This window comes from Spermophilus citellus, assembly GCF_964194105.1.
Source record: "Spermophilus citellus genome assembly, chromosome: 16".
NCBI lineage: Eukaryota > Metazoa > Chordata > Mammalia > Rodentia > Sciuridae > Spermophilus > Spermophilus citellus.
Genome location: NC_138196.1, coordinates 79,528,815 through 79,553,227, shown reverse-complemented (window position 1 = coordinate 79,553,227; position 24,413 = coordinate 79,528,815). Strand labels below are relative to the sequence as shown.

Here is a 24,413-nt window from a genome sequence, read left to right as displayed (position 1 = left end):
AAGGCCAATATCTCAGATAAGGAAACTCTCTGCAGCTGAAGGGTGTCTACTGACAAAATTTCCTGTGCCTGAGTGGCAAATCTTTGGGGACCATCTGGCAGTGCATCTCCATGTCTGCCACAATAGTTTTATAAGGTACAAAACTCTAATTGAAAAGTTTTTTTTTCAACATTTTAAAGATAGTATAATACCACCTTTTGGTTTTCATTGTTGCTGGGAGTCAGTGGTTATTCTGTTTGTCTATTTTAGATGTCCTCTTTTAGAGACTTCTTTCAATATTTTTGCCTTTGGTGTTCTGCAGATTCACCAAAACGTAGATTTATGTGTATTTGTTGTACTAGGAAAATATACTACCTCCTTTACTGACAGATTCACATGTTCAGCAATTTTGGAAAATGTGCAGCCATGTTTTCTCTTTAAATATTGTCTCCCTTACACTTTGTGTCCCCCTCCCTCTGACTGAATTCCTATTAGGCCTTCTCACTTTATATTCCATGTCTCTTAACATCACTTTCATATTTTCTTGCCCTTTTTTCACCTTTGTAAACCAGTTCACTAAATTTCTTTTCATCTAGTTCACTAGATTTCTCTTCATCTTTGTCCACAACTGCTGTTTTGTATTTTTTTTTTCTATTTTGGTACTGGAAATTCAAGCTAGGGGTGCTTTACCACTGAGGCATATCCCCAGCCTTTTTAAATATTTTGAGACAGGGTTTCATTAGGCTAGTCTTGAACTTGCAGTCCTCTTGTCTCAGCCTCCCTAGCCACTGGGATTATAGGTGTGTGCCACCACAGCAGGCCTGTATTATATTCCAGCAATGGAGTTTCTACTTCAAAAGTTGTTTCTGGAAATCTCATTTTTTAGGGCTGGGGTTGTAGCTCAGTGATAGAGCCTTGCCTACCACATGTGAGGCACTAGGTTCAATCCTCAGCATCAATCACATAAACATAAATGAACGAAGTAAAGGTATTGTATCCATCTACAACTAAAAATATATTTTAAAAAAAGAAATATCGTTTAAAAAAAAAAAAAACAGGTACCTGTTATTGCCAGGCACAGGAGTACATACCTATAATCCCAGCAGCTCAGGAGGCTGAGGCATGAGGACTGTGAGTTCAAAGCCCACCTATTATTTCTAAAAAGAATGCATTTATCATTATTCAGCAATTGCCAATTTTGTTATCTGGAGTTCTGATCTAAGCCTGTTGTAGTTACACTCTCCAGAGAGTCTTGTTTTCATAATGGAATTATATTGTGAGATATTTGGTTGGAGAATCAGTGGGAATCCTATAGAAGGAGTTTGCTTCTGCTGACTGGCAGGAGGAAAAATCACCTGAAAATACTTTTAGTCTCTGACCCTATTGATCTAGGCTCAGCAAGGAAGTTCTGGAACTACCATTTGACCCAGCTGTCCCTCTCCCTGGTCTATACCCAAAGGACTTAAAAACAGCCTACTACAGGGACACAGCCACATCAATGTTTACAGCACAATTCACAGTAGTTAAACTATGGAACCAACCTAGATACCTTTCAATAAATGAATGGATAAAAAAATTGGCATATATACACAATGGAATATTGCTGATTAATAAAATGATGGCATTTGCAGGTAAATGGATGGAGTTAGAGAAGATAATGAGAAGTGAAGTTAGCCAATCCCAAAAAAATCAAATGCCGAATGTTTTCTCTGATATAAGGAAGCTAATTCATAGTGGAGTAGGGAGAGGGAGCATGGGAGGGATAGACGAACTATAGACAGGGAAGAGGAGGGGTTGGAGAGGAAAGAAGGGGGCACAGGGTTAGAAGTGATGGTGGAATGTGATGGTCATTATTATCCAAAGTACAGGTATGAAGACAAGAATTGGTGTGAATATACTTTGTATACAACCAGAGATATGAAAAATTATGCTCTATATTTGGTAATAAGAATTGTAATACATTCTGTCATATATAAATAAAAAAATTAAAGAAGATTTCATAGATGACATAAACTTAGTACACGATTATAGTTACCTGACAAGTCTAAAGCTTTTTTCTTTTTTCGTACTAGGGATTGAACCCAGGGGCACTTACTCTACCACTGAGCTACATCCCTAGTCCCCTCACTTTTTTTAATTTTGAGACCAGATCTTGTTAAGGGCCTTGCTAAGTGGCTGAGGCTGGCCTCAAACTTGAGATCTTCCTGCCTCAGCCTCCCAAGTCTCTGGGATTAGAGGTGTGTACCACCATGCCTGGCTAAGCCTTTTCTTTTCTTTAATATTTGTCAATGGACCTTTATTTTATTTATTTATATATGGTGTTGAGAATCAAACACAGTGCCTCACATGTTAGGCAGCGCTTTACCCCTGAGCCACAACCCCAGCCCTAATAAGCCTTTTCTTAATAGCATTTACATCCAAACATGTATTTCCGTTAGTTAGCTTTCTGTTACTGTTACAAAATGCCTGAGTCAATCACTTATAAGATTGAAAGAAGGAAAGGCTTATTCTGGCTCATGGTTTCATTTCATGGTCACTTGGTCCTGTTGCTTTGGGCCTGTGGTAGCATAGTACATCATGGTGGGAATACATAGTGGAGGGAACATGTTTACCCTAGAGAAAAAGAGGGGCCAGGGTCCCAACACTGCCTTCAGGGGAATACCTCCAATGACCTAACTTCCTTCCACTGGGTCCCACCTCCTCAAGTTTCCACTTGTACCAAGAGGGCCAGACACTGTCAACCAAGGACTTAACTAACTCCTTTGAGAGACCTCTAATAACCAAAGAATAGCATTTGCTACTTATATTCCAGTTTCTTCTTACGTGCCATGGGATTATTCATCATTCATGATTTCAAGTTTCTGTTACAGCGAGGAAAGAAAATAATAATAATAAGCAACTTAAGTGCAAAATTCTAGATTTTTACAATCTTTTCGACCTAATCTCTGACAGTTTATCTTATACCAACTTCAACAACCTTTTGTGCTAAACAATTTGCCTTTATCAAGCCTTTCCAAAGTAATTAACTTAGTTTTCATGAAATACTGCTTTATTTTTCAACCTATATTTCATTGGTTTCTCTAATATTTAGTTCAATTTTATATTTTGGTGATATGTAGAACTGTTAAACCAGTTTTAAAATAAATAGTCAATTCACTATTAATATGTAAACTCTATTGGTAGAAAGAAGCAAGCACACATTCCAGAAAACAGCCACCCAATCCAAGCACCCAACAAGTATTTCCCAGAAGTTTATATTATAGAGGGCCTGGGAAATATATTCTAACCTAGCAAGCCAGTGAATCAGAAAGCCAATTATTTTGAATATATTTGGTAACTGTTTATGATACTCTGATCTTTGTAGGAGCTCAAATCTCACCTCTTAGCTCTACCTCTAGGAAGAAGGTGCTCTGATCTAGATCAAAACTGAATTCTCAGAGAACAAGCCACTATACCAACAGATGTACATTTTGAGGGAGGAAGGAATAAAATGAAAAGAATTAGGAGAAAACTAACAATTCTCCTTTTTTCCCCTTGATGTGTATCCCTCCCACTGAAAGGGCTGTACTAATTACGAGGAACCTGGGAGAAAGGAGGCAAAGAGAGGGTTGCTTATGAAGATTCCTGCTTTAAGCCTTAAAGGGAAGGCTTATTATTTTAAGATCTTCACTATCTCCAATTACAGTACAAGTGATAAGCATCAGTTAGGGCCAAGACCAGAAGAGGGATAAAAATTTCTAAAGCAAGTCAATTGGCCTTCTCATATTAAAAGGGGCAAGGCAAAGCCCTCTACACAGACGCAACCCTTTCAAATGAACAGCATACAAGCAACAAGCAGTGGGGCTTCGGAACAGCAGCCACCATTCTCTTTCCCTCAGGCATGCAAAATATAACTGTAATGTTCACACTAGAATGTGTATTTGCATGTATTTGCATGCAAAGTGCTGTATTTGGTGGTATTTTTATGACATCATTTATTTTTACTTCTTCCATAGTTATCTTCTGGGATGAGATGCTCTATTTTATTTTAGGATAAAGATAAGATACTTGTCTGAAAAATTGTTAAAGTAACTATCTGATTACTTTTAAACTTTAGGACCTGAGATAAGTTTTTCCTGCTCAGTTATATACAGAGAAATATTTTAACTTGACTATGAAGAATTTTCATAATATGCTGTTCTAAATTAATCTTTGGATACTTACCAAACAACTTTGTATTTTTAGCTGTAGAGTATGGTCAATACTGTATTCTTTAAAAAAATTTTTTTAGATGTTTATGGGCCTTTTTTGTGTTCATTTGCTGAGAATCGAACACAGTGCCTCACACATGCTAGGCAAGCACTCTACTACTGAGCCACAACCCCAGCTCCTCAATACTGTATTTTTATTTATTTAATTATGTATATGTGACAGCAGAATGCATTTTGATTCATTGTATACAATGCTGTATTCTTTAAGGTGTTTTCACTTGGTGTTTTTTTTCTTTTTAATATTTTTTAATTGTAGTTGGATACAATGTCTTTATTTTTATGTGTACTGAGGATCGAACCCAGGGCCTCACAGGTTCGAGGCGGGCGCTCTATCAATGAGCTACAGCCCCATCCCTGATGTTTTTTTCTTCCAAAACATTTTATTATGAAAATTTTCAAACAAAAGGCAAAGCTGAAAGACTTTTACAATGAATACCCATAATCTCATCACCTAGACTGCATCAGCATCTTACTACATTTTCCTTATCACATATCTATCCATAGATCCATTGCTCCATCCATTCATTAATACACCTTAATTTTTGATGGACTTCAAACTAAATTCTCAGATATTAGTATACTTCCTCATAAGCACTTCAGCATATATGTCATTAAAATTAAATATTTGCTCACATTTTTTCTTTTGATATATAAACTATATTCACAGCTTAGGCTATTGTGTTTATCAGAGGCCAGAATAGCAACTTCTATGTTTCATTATTTATCCGAAAGTATCATTTGACAGTAGTTTTCTACCTTTTATAGTAATAGTCTATAGTATATAGTATACTGCTTAGTCTATGTATTTATAGTATAAATGTCTATGATATTCTACACTTCTATAAGGTAACATTCTATAATATTTTCCTATAAAACAAGAATTTAATGAGTATTTTTTCAGGGAATTCTCCTTTCTCTATACTATATGAAACTAAAGAATTTTGAGCAGAAATTAATTTGGCAGGATATTTACCACTAGTAAATGACTAGTACCGCACCCCCCCAAAAAACCTATTAGTATTTAGTAATAGGTTTAATTACTAATTATTAGTAATTAGTATTAGTAATACTAATATTTGTATTTTTAAAAAAAGACTTATTCACTGCCTTTAGTGATGGAAGCAAAAAACATACCCATTTCTCATATGGTCCTTTCATTAATAATGCTAACCCCTTTTGAAACTGCCTAGTAAGGGAAACATTCTTATCAGAAAATGAAGCTAAAATCATAATGAATTAGATGTAATGTTATTCTGCTATATTTGTATTTTTCTGAATCAAGAGAAGATAAACAACAGATGGGTTGCCTTGTGTAGCTGGAAGAATAAAATAATGTTTGTTTTTCTATGAAAATATATTTTTTTAAACTTTAGAAATCTACAAATGGCCCTAATGTGAATTTGATAGACTTAGCTAAGTTGCTTATACTATGGTGATATATTTCTTTTGTTAAAACAGAAGTTCTAGTGTCAAAATTCCTTGAGACATATTGCATTGGATTATATGGCTGAAAGATGAAAAATGGAAGTGTCCTTAGGAAATGAAATGTATGCTTTTGAAAATCAACATTTAAAATTAAGAACAAAAAGATGATTCTGATACTCAACCCTCAAGAATTATGTACTTGTAACAACAGAAATTAATACTGAAATTTTGCTTTGAGCAAGGCACTCTGGTAAGAGGTTTAAATGTATCTTAATCTTCATAGCCACTCATGAGGTAGATATTACTTTAACATTATTCCCTTCATTTTACATGAAGAAATGGTAAAGTAGGGATAAAAACCCAGCCTGTCTCACTTTAAAGTCCAGTTTTTCGTATCATTTTTTCTATGGGGGGCAGGGGGGCAGGGTTCTGGGTCTAGTGTCAGACAAGTGTTCTACTACTGAGCTGCAGCTCCAGCCCTGAAGCCTAGTTTTTAACCAATATGTTATACTACACTCAAAAACTAGTATAGAAATACCCATAACCTTTGAGAATTTTAACTCAAAAAATGCTTTGAGTCTCTTAGAAGGAACTAAATAAATAGAAGGAATTATTAAATTAAAGAGGAAAACCACCAAGTATCTGGAAAATTACTAACATTTAAAAATACGTATGATTAAAAAAATTCTAAGAATAAACTTCACTATTTTTAAATTGTGAAATAAACATTAGTCTATTTGGGATGTATTACATAACTGATTCTGAATTTAGGCACTAAATAGTACTTTTTCAAGTATCACTTAATACACATTAAAAAATTACATTTTTAGCCAGGCACGGTAGTGCATGCCTGTAATCCCAGATGCTATGGCAGGATGATCACGAGTTCAATGCCAGCCTCAGCAAAAAAAAGCGAGATGCTGAGCAACTCAGTGAGACTCTAAATGAAATAACTCAGTGAGTCTCTAAATGAAATACAAAATAGGGGTGGGGATGTGGCTCGGAGGTCAAGTGCCCCTGAGTTCAATCCCCAGTATCCAAAATTTTAAAAATTAGCATTTTTTGCCAAAAACAATTAGCATGAAGTATTTTTAAATTTAGGTAGTGAAATTCGGTCTTGGGTAAGAACATTCATCTTATAGATATTAAAATGCTTCATAACCAGCCAATTTTTCTTACAATTATAAACATATATATGTAATTTGCATTAAACCCAGTTGATATTTTGAAACAATGTGATTAACCACTTTCACAGATTGATTTTTCAGATATTTGAAAGCTTCTATAATATAAAATAACTATAAAACAACTTTCCCATTTTTAATAAAATATAATTCAAGTATTATTTCCTCTAAGTCTCTCAAGGTTTGACTCCATCATTACTTAATAATTTAAAAATGTTCTCATTAGGAATTATCATCAGATCCTCTATGCGTTTTTTTTAAATATTTTTTTTTTAGTTGTTGATGGATCTTTATTTTATTCATTTATTTACATGTGGTGCTGAGAATCAAACCCAGTGCCTCATACATGCCAGGCAAGTGCTCTATCACTGAGCCACAACTCCAGACCCCTCTATGTGTTTTTTAGGCATTTTTTTAAAGTTAAAAATAAGTTTATGAAGCAGCCTAATGATTTGACTCCTAAATATCTATCTAAAAGAAACAAAAACACATGTTCACATAAATATTTGTAGTGAACATTCATATTAACATTATTCATGATAACTAAAAAGCTACAGTGATCCAAATGTCCATCATCTTGTCAACAGATACACAAAATGTGGTATATCCATACAGTGGAATATTATTCAACAATAAAAAGGAATGGAATACTGATACATGCTATCACATAGATGAATCTCAAAAACACTGTACCAAGGGGAAGAAACCGATACAAAAGAATATATATTATAATGATTCAACTTATATGAAATTCCTAGAAAAGACTAATTTGTAGAGACAGAAGCAGATCAATGATTGCCTGGAGCTGAACATTTAGGCATGTTTAATAATAGCAAATCTCATTCAATTATTATGGCCATAACTTCAAAATGGGAACTTAGTATCACTGGTTCTTAATTCACAAGTCTAAAAATATTTCCCTAAAATAAAATTTTGAATGAAAATTAGTAATATAGTAATATTTGAATATTTAAAAAGCATAAAGTAGGATAAGTATTACATAATTCCACTATTCCTAGAGACAGACAGTAGAATAGTGGTTGCCAGGGGTTGTGGGAAGGAGAAATGGAGAATTATTGTTTAACAATTAGTATCCATTTGGGAAGATGAAAAGGCTCCTGGAGATGGATGGTAGTGATGGTTGCACAACATGAATGTAACTGTACATGTTGAAGTGGTAAACTTTATGAAATATATATCTTTTAAAATTTTTTTAGTTGCAGCTGGACACAATACCTTGATTTTATTTATTTTTATGTGGTGCCGAGAATCAAACCCAGTGCTTCACACATACTAAGAAAGCACTACACTACTGAGCCACAACCCAGCCCCTAAAAAATATATTTATACACTCACACATATACATATAAGACTACAAATAAAAGCAATAAATAAGTGGGCTACAGGTTGGGTGGGCCAGTTTATAGCTAATGTGACTCTGGATAAGCCACAAGACTTACTTCTGCTTCAAATGCTTTATGGAAGGCAGGAACGAAGCCATACTATAAATTTCATAAGGCTATTGTGGTTATGAAATAAGATCACATAGTTCACACACCATGAAATCTATGGAAATAATATATAAGTAACATGAGTTCATGTTTATAGCACTTTACCTTTTTTGAACCATACATGCACCCACTTTCCAAATAGCCTTTCAATTATTATGTTAAAGAGAAAGTTCAAAACTAATTCTGGAATAAAAACACATACACACCGAAGGGAATAGAAAAATGTACGTATCCGAGTGCTATTACCCATGGATGTTGTCGTGTATAACTAATTAAAACAAATAAAATTTACAAACAAACAAACAAAAAAAACACCCATGGATGTTAGTGTAAAAAATGTCCCCTTCCATCAAGTTTTCTTTCTCTGAGAGAATAAAAGGTCAGAGATTCTCTAACTTGACCAAAAAGTGTTCTCTCTCTCTCTCTCTCTCTCTCTCACACACACACACAAACACACACATACACACAGAAAAAAAGGAAAAAGGGAGGGAGGGGGGGAGGGAGGGAAGGAGGGAAGGAAGGAAGGAAGGAAGGAAGGAAGGAAATAAATTACAGTCGCCTGCAGCCAAATATGGAAAATAGAATGAATGACCATCAAGTTAGTAATTTTTGGGGGGGTTAAATTCCAAGTTAGCTATTAAATGCATTTTTAAAATTAGGGAATACAATATATGAATTAAGGGAGAAAAGAAAATATACAGGAGCAGCCAAAAAGGAAATAGTTACATTTTTTAAAAAACAAACTTATGACATTGTATCTGTAAAGTAAGATGAAACTTCTCCAGAAAAATATAAACTACAGGGAGTCCCTCAAGAAGAAATAAAAGTCCTCAATAAAATCACTACTAAAGGGGCTGGGGATGTGGCTCAAGTGGTAGCACGCTCGCCTGGCATGCGTGCGGCCCGGGTTCGATCCTCAGCACCACATATAAAGAAAGATGTTGTATCCGCCGATAACTAAAAAATAAATATTAAAAAATTCTCTCTCTCTCTCTCTCTCTTTTAAAAAAAAAAAAAATCACTACTAAAAACTTTCACACTTCCCCTATTCCTCAAAGACAGTAGAACAGTTGGACAGTTTTACAGGAGAATGTGCCAAATCTTTATATAAAAATTAGAAAAACAGCATGACAAAGATCTGTCCTTATTTGCAGACAAGATTTCTACAAAGAATATCTAAGAGAATCAATATATAATTGGAACTAATAAAAAAATTCAGCAACGATGTTCAATATAAGGTAAACATACAAAAGCAACCAGTGGCATCCTTGCACACCAGCAATAACCAATTTGAAAAATGTAATAATTGTTATAATTGTAACAATAAAGTATTCAGGAACAAATGAAGGAACGAGAATATAAATAAAAAGATATTAATATTCAGTACTACAAAGCAATTTTCCCAACTCATTTATAAAAACAATTTTAATCAAAATCATTTTTTTTTCCATAGAAAATTCATCTAGAAAAGGGGCTGGGGTTGTGGCTCCGCGGTAGAGCACTTGACTAGCACATGCGAGGCCTGGGTTTGATCCTTAGCACCACACATAAATAAATAAATAAAATAAAGGTATTGTATCAACTACAACTAAAAAATATTTTTAAAAGAAATTCACCTAGAAAAGTGCCAAGAGCAACTAAAATAATTTTGAAGATCTGAGTAGGGAAAATGTAGAATCAAAACACTGTTAAACAAATAGACCAACGGAACAAAAGCACCTTAAAAAAGAAACTGTAGCTGACAGAGGTTGTGCTGTAATTCAAATGGGTTATCTGACAAACTGTGCAGAAGGCATACTGCTTATTTATGTAAAAAAAAAATAAAATTATGTTCCTTATAACAGAGACAAAAATAAACATAAAGGGATTAGAGAAATGTATAAAAATTGTAAAAACTGTTAGAAAAAACATGGCAGAACTTTTATGACTTTAAAGGCAGGATTTTAAAATAATTTTTTTTTAAATTTTTTTTAATATTTATTTTTTAGTTCTCGGGGAACACAACATCTTTGTTGGTATGTGGTGCTGAGGATCGAACCCGGGCCGCACGCATGCCAGGCAAGCACGCTACCGCTTGAGCCACATCCCCAGCCCCTTAAAATAATTTTTAAAACACACACACACAAAAAATAAAATAAAATAAAACACAAAAGACCAAAGAAAGAACAAAAAAAGTGAAAAGACAAACTAGAGAGCAGTAGAAGAGATGTGCAATGCAAATAACTGACAAAGACTACCAAGAATATTTATACACCAAAAGGCAATAAACCTTTGGGCTGGGGATGTGGCTCAAGCCGTAGCACACTCGCCTGGCAAGCGTGCGGCCCGGGGTTCGATCCTCAGCACCACATACAAACAGAGATGTTGTGTCCGCCGAGAACTAAAAAAATAAACATGAAAAAATTCTCTCTCTCTCTCTTAAAAAAAAAAAAAAGGCAATAAACTTAACAGAGCAGTGGCAGATTACAACAGAAATCCCAAATGGCCAAAAAATATACAAAAACACACTTACTCTTATTACTGATAAGGGAAATGAAAATTGCTAAACCACTGAGATATCATTTCAAAGGCTGGCAAAAACTTTAAAGCATGAGAACACCAGAATGGGGAGAAGAGAGAAGTTCAAACTCCTGGTGAGAAAATAAATGAAGTAACCACTTGAATTGAAGATGCTTATATCTTACAATGCAACAATTCCACTTTTGTTTTTTGGGTTTTTTAAAAAATATATTTTTAGTTGTAGATGGATACAATACCTTTATTTATTTATTTTTATGTGGTGCTGAGGATCAAACCCAGTGCATCACACATTCCAGGCAAGTGCTCTACCACTAAGCCACAACACCAGCCCAACAATTCCACTTTTGGTAAACACATTGAAACTTTTACTCATGTGCAGGATAGACAGGTATAATAAGAATTTTGCTGCAAAATGGTTTATAAGAGCAGAAAAATTAAGAAATTATATATCCATCAATAGAAAAATGAGTGAATTGCAATAGAAAAATGAGTAAATAGAAGAGCACACCACTGCAGTTAAAAATGAACAAATGAGCAGTGCACATACTGATGTATAGTCTCAAAAACATAAACTTGAGTGAAAAAAGCAAGCTACAGAATGATCCCACTTTACATGTGTTTTTAAAACTCACAAAACAGCAAGTTTTATGGACATAAACATTCAGTAAGGACATAAAAATATTTGGGAGAATGATGAATATCCTATTTATGAGAAGGGTTATCATAAATAGGGCATAAACAGGGCAGGGAGATGGGAAAGGAATGAGAGAAAAGAGAACAGAACAGTCATCAAGTATATCTTTCATTCATGGATAGACACAGATATGATATAGGAATTTATGTATGGACATAGCTATAGATGTATTTGACATAACACTTCAAGATGGTTGGGTTATGAGTACATGGGTATTTACTTTTCTATACTTCTATATATTTGAAATATTTTATAATACAAACTTCCTTAAAAGAAAATGCATTTTTTAAAAAAATGAACTAGACACACATCTGTAATTCCAGCAGCTTGGGAGGTTGAGGCAGGAGGATTGCAAGTTCAAAGCCAGCCTCAGCAATTTAGCAAGGCTGTAAGCAACTCAGCAAGACCTTGTCTCAAATGAAAAATAAAAAAGGGCTGGGGATGTGGCTCAGTGGTTAAATGCCCCGGGTTCAATCCTGGTACCAAAAAAAAAAAAAAAAAAAAAACCCAAAACAAACAAACAAACAAAAAAAACTAGAGTTGTGGTATTAACATAATTACATGTCAAAAACAAAATGTTGAGTTAAAAAAAAAGCTGAAGAAATACACATATGATATCACTTATATACTATGTAAAACAATTTTTAGACCTATACACATATTTCTCATTGTACAGACTTTCAAGGCAATGATATATTCTAGGATGATGGCTCTTTCTGATAGGGAGGAATAGGGAGGGGAATACAGGAAGCTTTAGCTAAATCTGTAATATTTCTTCAAAAAGTCTGAAGCAAATATAGCATTTGTTAAAGCATGGTATTGGGTGGTTCTTTTGAAAAATCACATATATAATAAATATTGTACATATGATATACATATCCATAGCAATAGAAGAAAAAGAGTAAAAACAGAGCTAACATCCAAGCACTTACTATACAGTAGACATATGTCTATGTTATTTTTCTAATCTGAAAAATAACCCAGTAGCCAAACCAAAACAAAAAATACCCCAGGAGGTAGATGCTGTTAATATCCCCATTTTATAGAAGAAAAACTGAAACAAAGAGAAGTGAAGTTTGCTCAAGGTTATAAAACTAGTAAATCATAAAAATAAGATATGAAGCTAAGATTCCTGCTCTCTAGCTTATAGCTTAATACCTTTGTCATTACACCATTCTCTATTCTTTCACATATGTTGGATATATTTCATTAAAATACATTTTAAACCTATGATTATACAGAAAAGCACACATACATACATGTCCATGTAACTCACACTGGTTCTAAAGATGCTAAAAGAATTTTAGGAATGTCTCAAGGAAAGCAGAATCCTGCCTGCTCTAATTTACTAATTTATGTTTAAGGTTTGTTTTTGTTTTGAGACAGGGTCTTGCTAGCTAAATTGCCCAAGCTGGCCTGGAACTTGATTCTTCTGCCTCTGCTTCCTGAGTAGCTGGGATTGCAGGTGTGTATCACCACGCTCTGCAAGGTTTGGTATTTTTAAAGTTTATTTCATAGTCAACATTATTTCTTCAATATCCCTAAGATAATATTTTTTGAATCCTAGACAACTTGTTTGGGGAAGCATTTAACAAATTTAACCATCTTTCTTTCTCAGTTGAGGCAAAATTTGATTACTTACCTTTAGGTCTGAATCACTGAGTTTTTTAGTAAGTAACTCTGCCAAGAAATTTAATTGAATTTCAATTATTCATTTTTTTCCTGGTCTCTAAATTATGAGTTGGTTTATTTTAAAAATTCATAACTAAAATTATTAAATGATAAAAATATAATTTGTACAGGATTTATACCACAAAGCAAATGGGAAGCTAGCATTCTCAGTCACTGAATTTAAGCACTGATAATATACTAACCCCATACTCAGTGTCCCCAATACCACTGTTACCATTTCTTAAAAATGTCTCTTCTTAACTATATACCCACTTCTCATGGCTCTCATTTACTAACCTACAGGATATGTATTCAAAAAATAAAAAAGATTTTGCTTGTAAAGTTCACCCTAGTATAAGAAAAAGACAAGTAAACCAAAATTATCTATAATACATTAAGTACTTTAAAAATGTATTGAAAAGTTATTAGAGAAACATAAGGATTGGGAGAGTTGTGAAGGCAGCCAGTGCACTTTGTGACTAGGACACCTAGATCAATGAAGAGTACTTATCCATGAAAATTTGTTTTAAAGGGGAAGAAGAGAGTAATAGCTAGAGGCATAGGTTCTAAAGAAGGATTTAAGGTGGAGGAATAAATACTCAGCATCAACTCCGGAAAGCTACTTTCCTTGACTATGCGTCTCCTTTAAAACTAAATCCCAAGAGGTCACTTACTAAGCCTGAGCAAATCACTTCACATTTCTAAGCTTCAAATGAGATGATGTTCAAGAAATTTAGAGAAGGAATACCAATAAACGAACTCTGAAGTTCTTTCTAGATCTAAAATTCCATGACTAACAGAGGATCTGAAATCTTTAAACCTAAAAGTACATTATAAAATCTTCAATATCCAAGAAAAAAACAAGACCACAAGAGTTTATATAATTGCTTTCTATTATTTTTGCAAAATTATAACAATTATTTCCTTATCTGATCAGTAAAATTTCCATCAAAGATTGTGCCTTCTTTTTTGGTGTGTATGGTGCTGGGAATTGAACCCAGGGGCCTTGCGTGTGACAGGCAAGCACTCGATCAACCGAGCTATATCCCTAGCCCAAGACAGTGCCTTCTTATCAGAGTTGGTACAATATTTCTCCCCCACAAATGTGGACTTCTAATTTTTTTGTTTTTTGTTTTGGACGAGGGATTAAACCCAGAGGCGCTTAACCAGTGGAGCCATATCCCCAGAGCCCTCCACTGCACCCCTGCAGCTTTTTGGCACTAGGGATTGAACCCAGGGGTTCTCCACCACTAACCCACATCCCCAGCCTTTTTTGAGTCAGGGTCTTGCTAAGTTGCTGAAGCTGGTTTTTAACTTATGATCCTCCTGCCTCAGCCTCCCAAGCCACTGGGATTATAGGAATGTACCACAGTGCCTGGCTAAACCTGGACTTCTAAAGAATCAATACGCACAACTGTTTTACAATAATGGAAATAGATCTCTTAAAAGCCCATAGTTTAGGAGCTGGGGCTGTGGCTCAGTGGCAGAGTTCTTGCCTAGCACGTGTGAGGTACTAGGTTCAATCCTCAGCACCACATAAAAAATAAATACATAAAATAAAGATATTGTGTCCATTTACAACTAAAAAAAAAAAAAAGTTAAAAAAAGCCCATAGCTTAGAAATGTAAATCATCTTTTAAAATGAAGATGTCTATGCAAACATGCATATTATATATTTACAATATATTTGTTAATTATCTCCATTTTAAATTTCAAAATGTATACCACAATCAAACTCATTATTCTTTATAATTAAAATAGACTAATAAAAAAATAAATAAGTTGAAGATTCATGATGAGTTTTTAAGAAACAGCCAAATTAGCTCTTCATAGTAACATGCCTTCTTCTTACTTTTACTATTACACATTCTGAAATTTATAACAAGGTTTCCCTTACCTGATATGGACAAGGAATGTGATATTCTCTGCAGCGTTCTTGTATCCATGTTGTTTCCCAGATGCCACGGTAAGCTTGCTCATAAAAGTAGCATCCAATTACAACCAAGAGTGGTACCAGATAAAGAATGCTGAAAACACCAATCCGGATCATAAACTTCACTAATTTATCTTGGTTCTCCTTTTCTAATGGAATCTCAATTCGAACTCTGTTCAGAGATATAATGCCAGCTAAAAGGAGAGAAACCCCAACTACCACATATAGGCAGAGGGGAGCAAGAACAAAATATCTCAATGCATCAACATCGTAGAGGCCAACAAAACACACGCCACTAATATTGTCACCTTCAATTTTATTCATCGCTAAAAGGATGATAGTCAGAGTTCCAGGAATGCCCCATGCACTGGCATGAAATAGCAGTGCTTTCTTCTCGATGGCTTCACTACCCCACTTTGGCACAGCTGCTAAAAACCATGTGATGGTAAGAATTACCCACCACACACTGCCAGCCATTGTGAAAAAATAGAGTACCATAAAAAGCATGGTACAGGCTTTATTATGAGATCCTTGTGTCACTGTGGAAGCCTTATACTGTGCAGGACTGGATGCATTGCAGGCTACTCGGTCCTCAAGCAAAAACCCAATGAAGAAAATTAATGATACCATCATGTAGCAGACTGCATAAAATATAATAGGCCTTTCAGGATAGCGGAATCTTGTGACATCAATCAAAAAAGTTAAAAAAGTAAACAACGTTGCAGAGAGGCAAATGATTGAAATCAATCCTATGAAATAGCGGGCAAATGACAGTTCTTCTCTCCTGAAGTACATATTTGGACAAGGAGGTGAACAATCACGCACGTGTAAAAAAGAATAACCAAGATCAGGATCAATTTTCAACTCCCGGGGACACCAAAAACCATAATCTCTCTGCACTGCCACTGGGGCTCCTTCAGTTGGATCTCCAACTAGATTCAGATCCACAAGTCGAGGATATGGCTCATCACAATCTGGAAACCTAAAAAAACACAAGATGAGAACCAATTTTATTTACAGGGAAATGTACTGCCTCCTAACAATTTGGATTTCCAAGTTTAGGACCCATGACCTTAGTTATTCCTATGTCCTTGGAGGGCAATTGTGGAAGTATCAATAAAGTAAATGGTGGTTATCTTGTTCATGGACCAATGAATCAGACATACCTGACCAAAAAAAAAAAAAAAAGACATGATTTTAAACTTAAATTTGTTTTATCTTCAAAATCAGTACTAATAAATAGCAAAATGCAGCTATATTATGAATAGTACAGAGTATTTAGGACACAGTTAAGACTGAATGATTGGCAAGTTTGGGGCCATCCTGGGCAATTTACAAAGACCCTGTTTCAAAATAAATAAAAAGGCTGGGCATAATGGTGCATGCCTGTAATTTCAGAGGCTCAGAATGCTGAGGCAGGAGGACTGCAAGTTCAAAGCCAATCTCAGAAGCTTAGCAACATCATAAGCAACTCAGCAAGACCCTCTCTCTAAATAAAATATTTTTTAAAAAAGGGCTGGGGATGTGGCTCAGTGGTTAAGCACCCCTAAATTTAATCCCTGGTACAAAAAAATAAAAATACACAAATAAATAAAAATTAGGGCTGGGGATGTGGCTCAAGTGGTAGCGCGCTCGCCTGGCATGCGTGTGGCCCGGGTTCGATCCTCAGCACCACATACCAACAAAGATGTTGTGTCCGCCGAGAACTAAAAAATAAATATTAAAAATTCTCTCTCTCTCTCTCTCTCTCTCTCCTCTCTCACTCTCTCTTTAAAAATAAATAAATAAATAAATAAAAATTAAAAGGGCTGGGGATGTAGCTCAGTGGTAGAGTGCTTGCCTACTATGTGTGAGGCCCTGGGATCAATCCCCAGTTAAAAAAAAAAAAAAAAAAGAATGAAAGAAAGAAAGAAAGAAAAAAATCCTTGCAAGTGGTTCAGTTTTTAGATCTTCTCTTTCCATTTCACATTCACTCTCTGCTTATCCTATTACCTAATTAAAGGGCTTCTAAGGTCTCTAATGTCACCTAGTTCTTTCCTACCATCCCCGATTTCTCTCTAATCCCCTGTAGTCTCTAATTCAGTTATTTTCACACTTCTATGCATATAAGAAAAACTTGGGGATTTTTAAAAATGCAAATTCTTAATTTCTACCACCACAAATCATATTTCAGAATGCTTGTGATTAAGGTTCAGAAATCTGTATTTTAAATAAGTTTTCAAAGAAAAATGATCCACACACTTGATCCTCACACTGGCTGACAGACAAACTTCTGTGACTAAGGACAACATTCCCATGAATTCCCTTCATCTTCAATTTTTTTTGCCTTCAGACTCCCAATTACTGGCTATTTACTGTCTCATATGCATCAAATAGTTTCCAAGAAACTGTCACTAATGTAAAGTTTGCCAAATACTTTCATAATCATTGTTGATTAATATCTTAAAATCCTTTATTTTCTAATACAAACTATTTTCTTTTTTAAATTTTTTTTGTAGTTGTACACAATAACTTTTATTTTTATGTGGTGCTGAGGATCGAACCCAGGGCCCTGCACATGCGAGGCAAGTGCTCTAAGGCTGAGCCACAACTTCAGCCCCACAAACTATTTTTTTCCATGGGACTTGGAATTATAGGGTAATACTACAGAAGTTTGTTTATCAAGTATGTATTGATGTAGTATGCTGTAGCTAAGATAAACAAAACCAGGTCCTCCATCTTTGAGTTTAGAAAGAGACACAAACTTATATAAACACCACAAAATATACCAGTGTGATACATGAGATAATCAAAATCTACAGGATATATAGAAGACCAGGATTAATTGGATCAGGGGAAAGGGTTTAATTAAAGACTTCAGAGAGCAAGTACCTCATGCAGGCTTTTGAATTAGCACCTCCCAGTATCAACAGTATGCCAATCAGTATTCTAGGAAGCAAATGCAAGCAAAGGAATGGATGCTTGACCAGGATGTGTTTTGTATCAATGAATGGCTTGTTACAGATGAGGTTAGAGAGGTATGCATGTTGTAAAAATGTGTGTATGCATGCTGATATAAAATTTACAACCATACAAAGTAAAGCTATTTATTTTCTACAGGTATATTTGTATCCACAAATGGTCAAGGAAATATATAAACTAGGACATCTCATAGGCACCTCAATCTTTAACCCTTCTAATATCAAACACTTGACTTCAATGCCTCAGGTTTCCTCAGTAAGTGGTGATTCCATTTTTCCTGTTGCCTTGGGGTTATCCGCGAAGTCCCTTCTTTCATTTACGTCACAATCTACCAGTAATTTGTCACTACTTTGCAAGATATCCAGAATCTGACCAGTTCTCTTGTCCTCCACTGCTACTACCTAGTCTGAGACATCAGTACCACTTACTTAGACTTCTGGGGGCCATGTCCAAATTCCTCATTTCTACATGACAGCCAGAGCAATTTTTTTTTTTCCTTCTTGGCAGTGCTGAGGATCAAACCCAGGGCCTCCAGCATACTAGGTGAGTGTCTACCACTGAGCTGCATCCCCAGCCCCAGAATGAAACTTTAAAGACAAGCAACTTATAAGTCCATAATCATAACTCTTCTGCTCAAAACCTCCTGGTTTCTCATCTCATTCAGAGTCAAATCCAAATTCCCTAGCAGCTATTATAGATCCTTAATCCCCAAACTTCTGATCTTATTTCCTTCCATTCTCCCTCACTCACCTGGCTCCAGCCTCTTTGGTCTTCTAGTCTCTGAATTTTCTAAGCATGCTTCCAACTTCAGAGCCTCTGCACTTGCTACTGTTTCCTCTGCTCAGACTGTCAGATATCTGTATCATTTGTTCTCTCACTTCATTTAGGTCCTTGGTCTAAAGCCTCCTTATCATAAAGCCTTCCCCTGAAGTCTACTTACCACCACCACCAGAATTTTAGCTCCATAAATACAGGGACTTAATTTTTGTTCATGGCTCATTTTCAACATTAGTATAGTGTCTGGCACACCAAGACATTCACTTAATATTTGTTGCACTAATGGACATTAATTGAATATATTCATATAACCCTAATGCAAGTAATCAAAAAGATAACTAGGAGGAGTAAGGAAGACAGATTTGAGCTATATGAAAAAGGGGGCAGGGAGATCAGTTAGAATAGAATGAATTTTAAAAATAAACTAAAACAAATAAAGCCAGAAAGGTAATGAGAATAAGATATATGCAAACAGATAAAAGCAACAAAATTTATAACTGATTGCATGCGGGGGTTGAAGTCAATGAAGGAAGAACAGAAAATGACTTCCAGGTTATTAAAAACAAAAAAGAGCCCAGAAATAAAATTTCAGGCATGCTGAAATGGAGATATGAGACAAATTTGGATTACGATTTGCAACTGCTGATGGATATGCAAGTTTGGAACTTAGGAGGGAGATATCACGGTTACAGATACAGGTTTAAGAGTCAACAGCATACAAATAAAAGTTTAAAATTAGTGAAATTTGTTTCCAGAGAAAGCTGTAGAATCAAATAAAACAAGAGATAAAATTTGGGAAGCACCAATGTGCAAGTGACAGAAAGAGGAAGAAGATACAAGAAAGAAATTGAGAAGGACTGGTTTGAGATATAGCAGATCACACAAGATGGTCTAAATAATTTTCAGGAAAGCAGGATAGGCAGAGGTTGAGGGGAAGAAAGGTGAGATATGGGCTTGAAGTAAGCACTATAGATTTGGCACAGGTGTTAGAGGGGAAATGAACAGAAATTTTACAGACAAAGAGAAATAGTTACAAAAATCAAATAGAATTGCTGTGGCTTGAGAATCATTAAGTAGATATCATAATTAACTTATAAGAAATTGATTAGATCAGCCATTTGCATATCTGAACAATCCCAAATGGAAAGAATGAGCTGAAATTGCAAACAAAAGTGCTTTTTCAATAGACAGATGGCAAAGTTTAAGTGAAATAAAGAAATGAATGAGATTAGAAGGACACTATTTAGAATAAAAAATAAAAAGTCTGAGAATGTCCATAAAATTGAAGAATGGTGATATGGCCTAAATGTCTCCCCAAAATCATGCACTGAAACTTAAACCCCACTGAGGTGGAGCCTTTGGGGGAAGTGATTAAGTCACAAAGGCAGAGCCCTCATGGATTCATGCCCTCATAAAAGGAAGTTTGCCCCTCTTGCTCTGTTGACCTGCCATACCAGCACACCAGCTATTGCTAGATCACAAACATGATTACTTTTAAAAATGAAAGAGAAATCAGTATTGCTCTTAACAAAAACCTGGGAACAACACAAATGACAACAGGTGGCTAAATAACTACAGCATATTACAAAGTCAACTACAGGATATTAGCTTTTAATTAGCTGTTAAGAGGAATGAACCAGACCAACAGATACAGATAGATACATGCAAAAAAAAAAAAAAAAAAAAAGTATGTTGTTTGTGGATAGGTATATAATATACTAAGTATAAAACCAAACGTAGAAATGCTTAACAACAAATTCACCCCTGGGAAGGAAGAAGGGTAAGAGGTCAAGAGAATTACCAATAAAGAACCTCCAAATGTACCTACACTGTTTAACTTCTTAAATCTGAAATAAACATTACAAAACGTTAATACTGGACAAAGCTAGATAATCACAGGTACATAGGATTTCATCTTATTATTTTTTATACTTGAACTATTTCAGAATACAACAGGATACAACATTGTTCTAATGTTTACTCATACAAAACTATAAGAATGTTTAATAATCGTCAAATGTTTAGGAAATGCTTAGAAACACACCGCGCATAATAACCAATGGAAGTCTATGATTTTCATACCTGCTGCATTCCATATCTTCAGGCCAAGGGACACCAAACATCTCCATGAGCTTGGAACACTCACTATAGGCCCGCTGACACAGCCTACGACAGGGAAGTGTGACACGTCCATATTCCATACAAATAGGAGCATAGAGTGCACAGAGAAATGGCCGGAAATCCCGAGAACAATCCAGATTCACCATTGGGTGGAATGGCTATGAAAATAAAATTGAATAATTAGATAAATAACTGTATACAAGTTAAAGCTTTTGTAATATTTCAACTTTCATTTTTACTCATCTTGAAAAAAAGATTATTAAAAACTTCTAAAGAGGAGTTTTGGTTTTGTTTTGTTTTGTTTAAATAAAACCCTTTTAACTCTACCCCTGAAAATTCTGATATGGTTAAGTCTGAGGTATACACCAGAATATATTTTTCAATTAATATACATTAAATGGAAAGAAGACAAGCACTAAAAGAAGAAAAAAGAGGGAAAAGGCAAGAAGTTATACACAGTGGTTATTTGAGATCCTCCTGTAGCCTCCTGAGTCACTGAGATTATTAGCATGCACCACGCCTGACTTAACTTAAAATTTATCACAGATTTCACTATGAAACTATAAAAATTTTTTTCAAAAAGAGAAAATCTTCAAGACCTAGGGGAAGGTGAAAGGTTCTTAGAAACCAAAAAACCACAATTCATAATTTTAAAAAAAATTTGGTAGACTGGACCTTCATTTGAATTGAAAACTTTTATTCTCCTAAAGACCATGTTAAAAGGATGAAAAGGCAAGTTATGAACTGGAATAAACTATTTCCAAATCTCATATGATAGCAAAGATTTGTACACAGAATATATAAAGAACCCTCAAGACTCAAATTTAAAAAAAAAAAAGATCCACTTGGAAAATGAGCAAAAGATAGATATATGAATGACATATAAACACCTAGATATGTTTAGTTTTATTAGACATTGGAGTAATGCAAATTAAAACCACATGATATATTATTACGAGGAAATTTTTAAAAATTAGTTATAATACCAAATAGTGGAAAGAAAGCAGATCTCTCATATATTACTGATGGGAATGTAAAATGTTATGACCACTAAGGAAAACAGTTAAAACAATTTCTTAAAAACCCAAACATATGCTTACCATACAATCCAGCAATCATATTCCTGAGCATTTCCCAGAGAAATGAAAAGTTATGTTCATACAAAAACTTGTCCACAAATATTCATTGCAGCTTTATTTGCAATAGCAAACTGCCAGAAACAACCCAAGTGTCCTTCAGTGGGTAAATGGTTAAACTAATTGTGGCACATCTGTAAAATGGAATACTATTCAGCAATTAAAAGCAAAAACTTGAGACATGTAACAACTTGAATGGATATAAAAAGCATTATACTAAGAGAAAGAAGCCAATCTCAAAAGACATCCTTTGAATGTGATCTCCAAAAAGCATGCTAGAAAATTATCACTATTACAGGATTAAGACCTGGTCCTTTTAAGAGGTGAGTAGGCTCTGCACGTTCTGCCTCATGAAAGGATTTATGCTGTTACTGTTAAGTTATTGCAGGACCGGTTCCTTATAAAAGAATGAGTTTGACCCCCTTTCACAAATGCGTGTGTACCTGTTCTCTCACTGCCCCTTTTTGACCTTCCACTTCAGCCATGGCATAAACATAGCAAGAAGACTCAAATTACTTAGTCTCTGTTATAGCAGCACAAAACGGTCCAAGACACAAGTATACAACATTCTTGATATGACAAAATTTAGAGAGGAAGAACAGATTAATGGTTGATGGGATTAGTAAAGGGGAAGAAAAAAGAGGAAGCACGAGAGTGTTCCTTGGAGGTGACAGAACACTCTATATCTTAGCAGTAGTTACAGAAATCTATGCATGTGCTAAAATGATAATGACCAGAGCTGTACATGTACACACACACAATTATACACAGACAATAAAAACACCTAAAAACTGATGAAATGTGATAAGGTCTATAAACAGAATCAATTTCCTGGTTTTGATAGTATATTATAGTTACATAAAATGGTAAGAATGGGGCAGGAAACAGACAAGGGTACACAGAATGTCTGTACTATTTTTTGCAACTTCTGGTGAATCCAAAATTATTTCAAAATTAAAAGTTGAAGAAACATTACATTCACATGCTAATATATGTACATAATTCATATACTTATGCACATGTATGATTTCAGTCTTCAACTTGTTTGGTACTACCAATTTGTAAAATATCAAACAATAAGATATCATGACGTTAATATGTTAACCAAACTTCCATCTGGGAACCCCATCATGAATTACAAAATTGCCATAAATGACTATTTTGTGCTGTATGCATTGAGCCTAAAGCTACGAGTTTATGCTTTTGCTAATTACTAGCTTAAAGTACTTTTGGCTGTATCTTAGCATTTATTGACACTGTAGGACAGGAATTGCTGAAAAAGCCTTATACGCGTTACCTCATTTCAAATCAATCAGCTAAAGTTCTCTTTTTCTTACAATTCCATAAGGGATACTATTAAAACTAATCTCATTCTATGATACACATGTAGAAAATAAGGCATAGAAACTTTGGCATTCTTATCCAGTCCTTATACTTAACCAATTTGTTCTACTTACGTTTTAGTTTTCTCTTAAAAAGCAAAACAAAACATAAATCTCAAAATCGTAATGCTGGGTAAAAGAAACAAGACATAAAAATGTAGATGCTATAATTCCATTTATATAAAACTCTAGAAAATGAAAACTAATTCATAATGACAGAAAACAGATCACTGATTTGCTTTGGAACAGTGAGCAGAAAGAAGGATGGACTACAAAGGAACATAAGGAAGCTTTTGACGTGGCAGAAATGTTCTGTACTTTGTGGTGGTGGTATCACATGCTTGGTCAAAAACTCATGGAAGTGAACACTTTAAGAGTGCAGCTTATCTTGTACACACCTCAACAAAGCTTATATAAAAACAAATCAAAATTAATACTTTTCAAATAAGCAAATTGCCTTGATTTTAACTTTACCAACAATTTTAAACCACAACAAAATCAAAATTAAATTGGCAACCTGGACACTTAAAAGTCAATAACAAGTACATAACATAAAGAATACTATTAAAGTTCTATGAAGTAGAAAAAGAGAACTTTAGCTGATTGAATTTTAAAGGTTCTTACTATTTCCCTAAACAGTAATACTTTTGTTCACTAAATCAAGACCAGAGTATAAGAAGTTTACAAACTGGAAAGTAACTTTCTAAAATTAAATTTCTGGTTTCTACAACAAAGGTGCACTACATGGAACCTTGCATTCTTTGTTCAAATTCAAATCAACCAAGCCTTTGTGCTCCCATTCATTCTTCTTTCAAATTTCCATTCCTGTTACCATAGGAACCTGCTAGCTGACAAACCTCCAAGCATAG

At 34.7% G+C, this 24,413-nt stretch overlaps 1 protein-coding gene across 1 annotated transcript in view; it reads right to left on the bottom strand.

The window, feature by feature from the left end:
• Positions 1–24,413, bottom strand: part of FZD3 (frizzled class receptor 3) — a 71,621-nt gene that overhangs the window by 30,740 nt on the left and 16,468 nt on the right. The window contains exons 3-4 of the mRNA XM_081268938.1: positions 20,988–21,184; positions 15,132–16,149 (exon numbers count right to left, since the gene is read on the bottom strand). Of these exons, the coding sequence (XP_081125064.1) occupies positions 15,132–16,149; positions 20,988–21,184 (1,215 nt within the window). The remainder of the gene's footprint in view (positions 1–15,131; positions 16,150–20,987; positions 21,185–24,413) is intronic.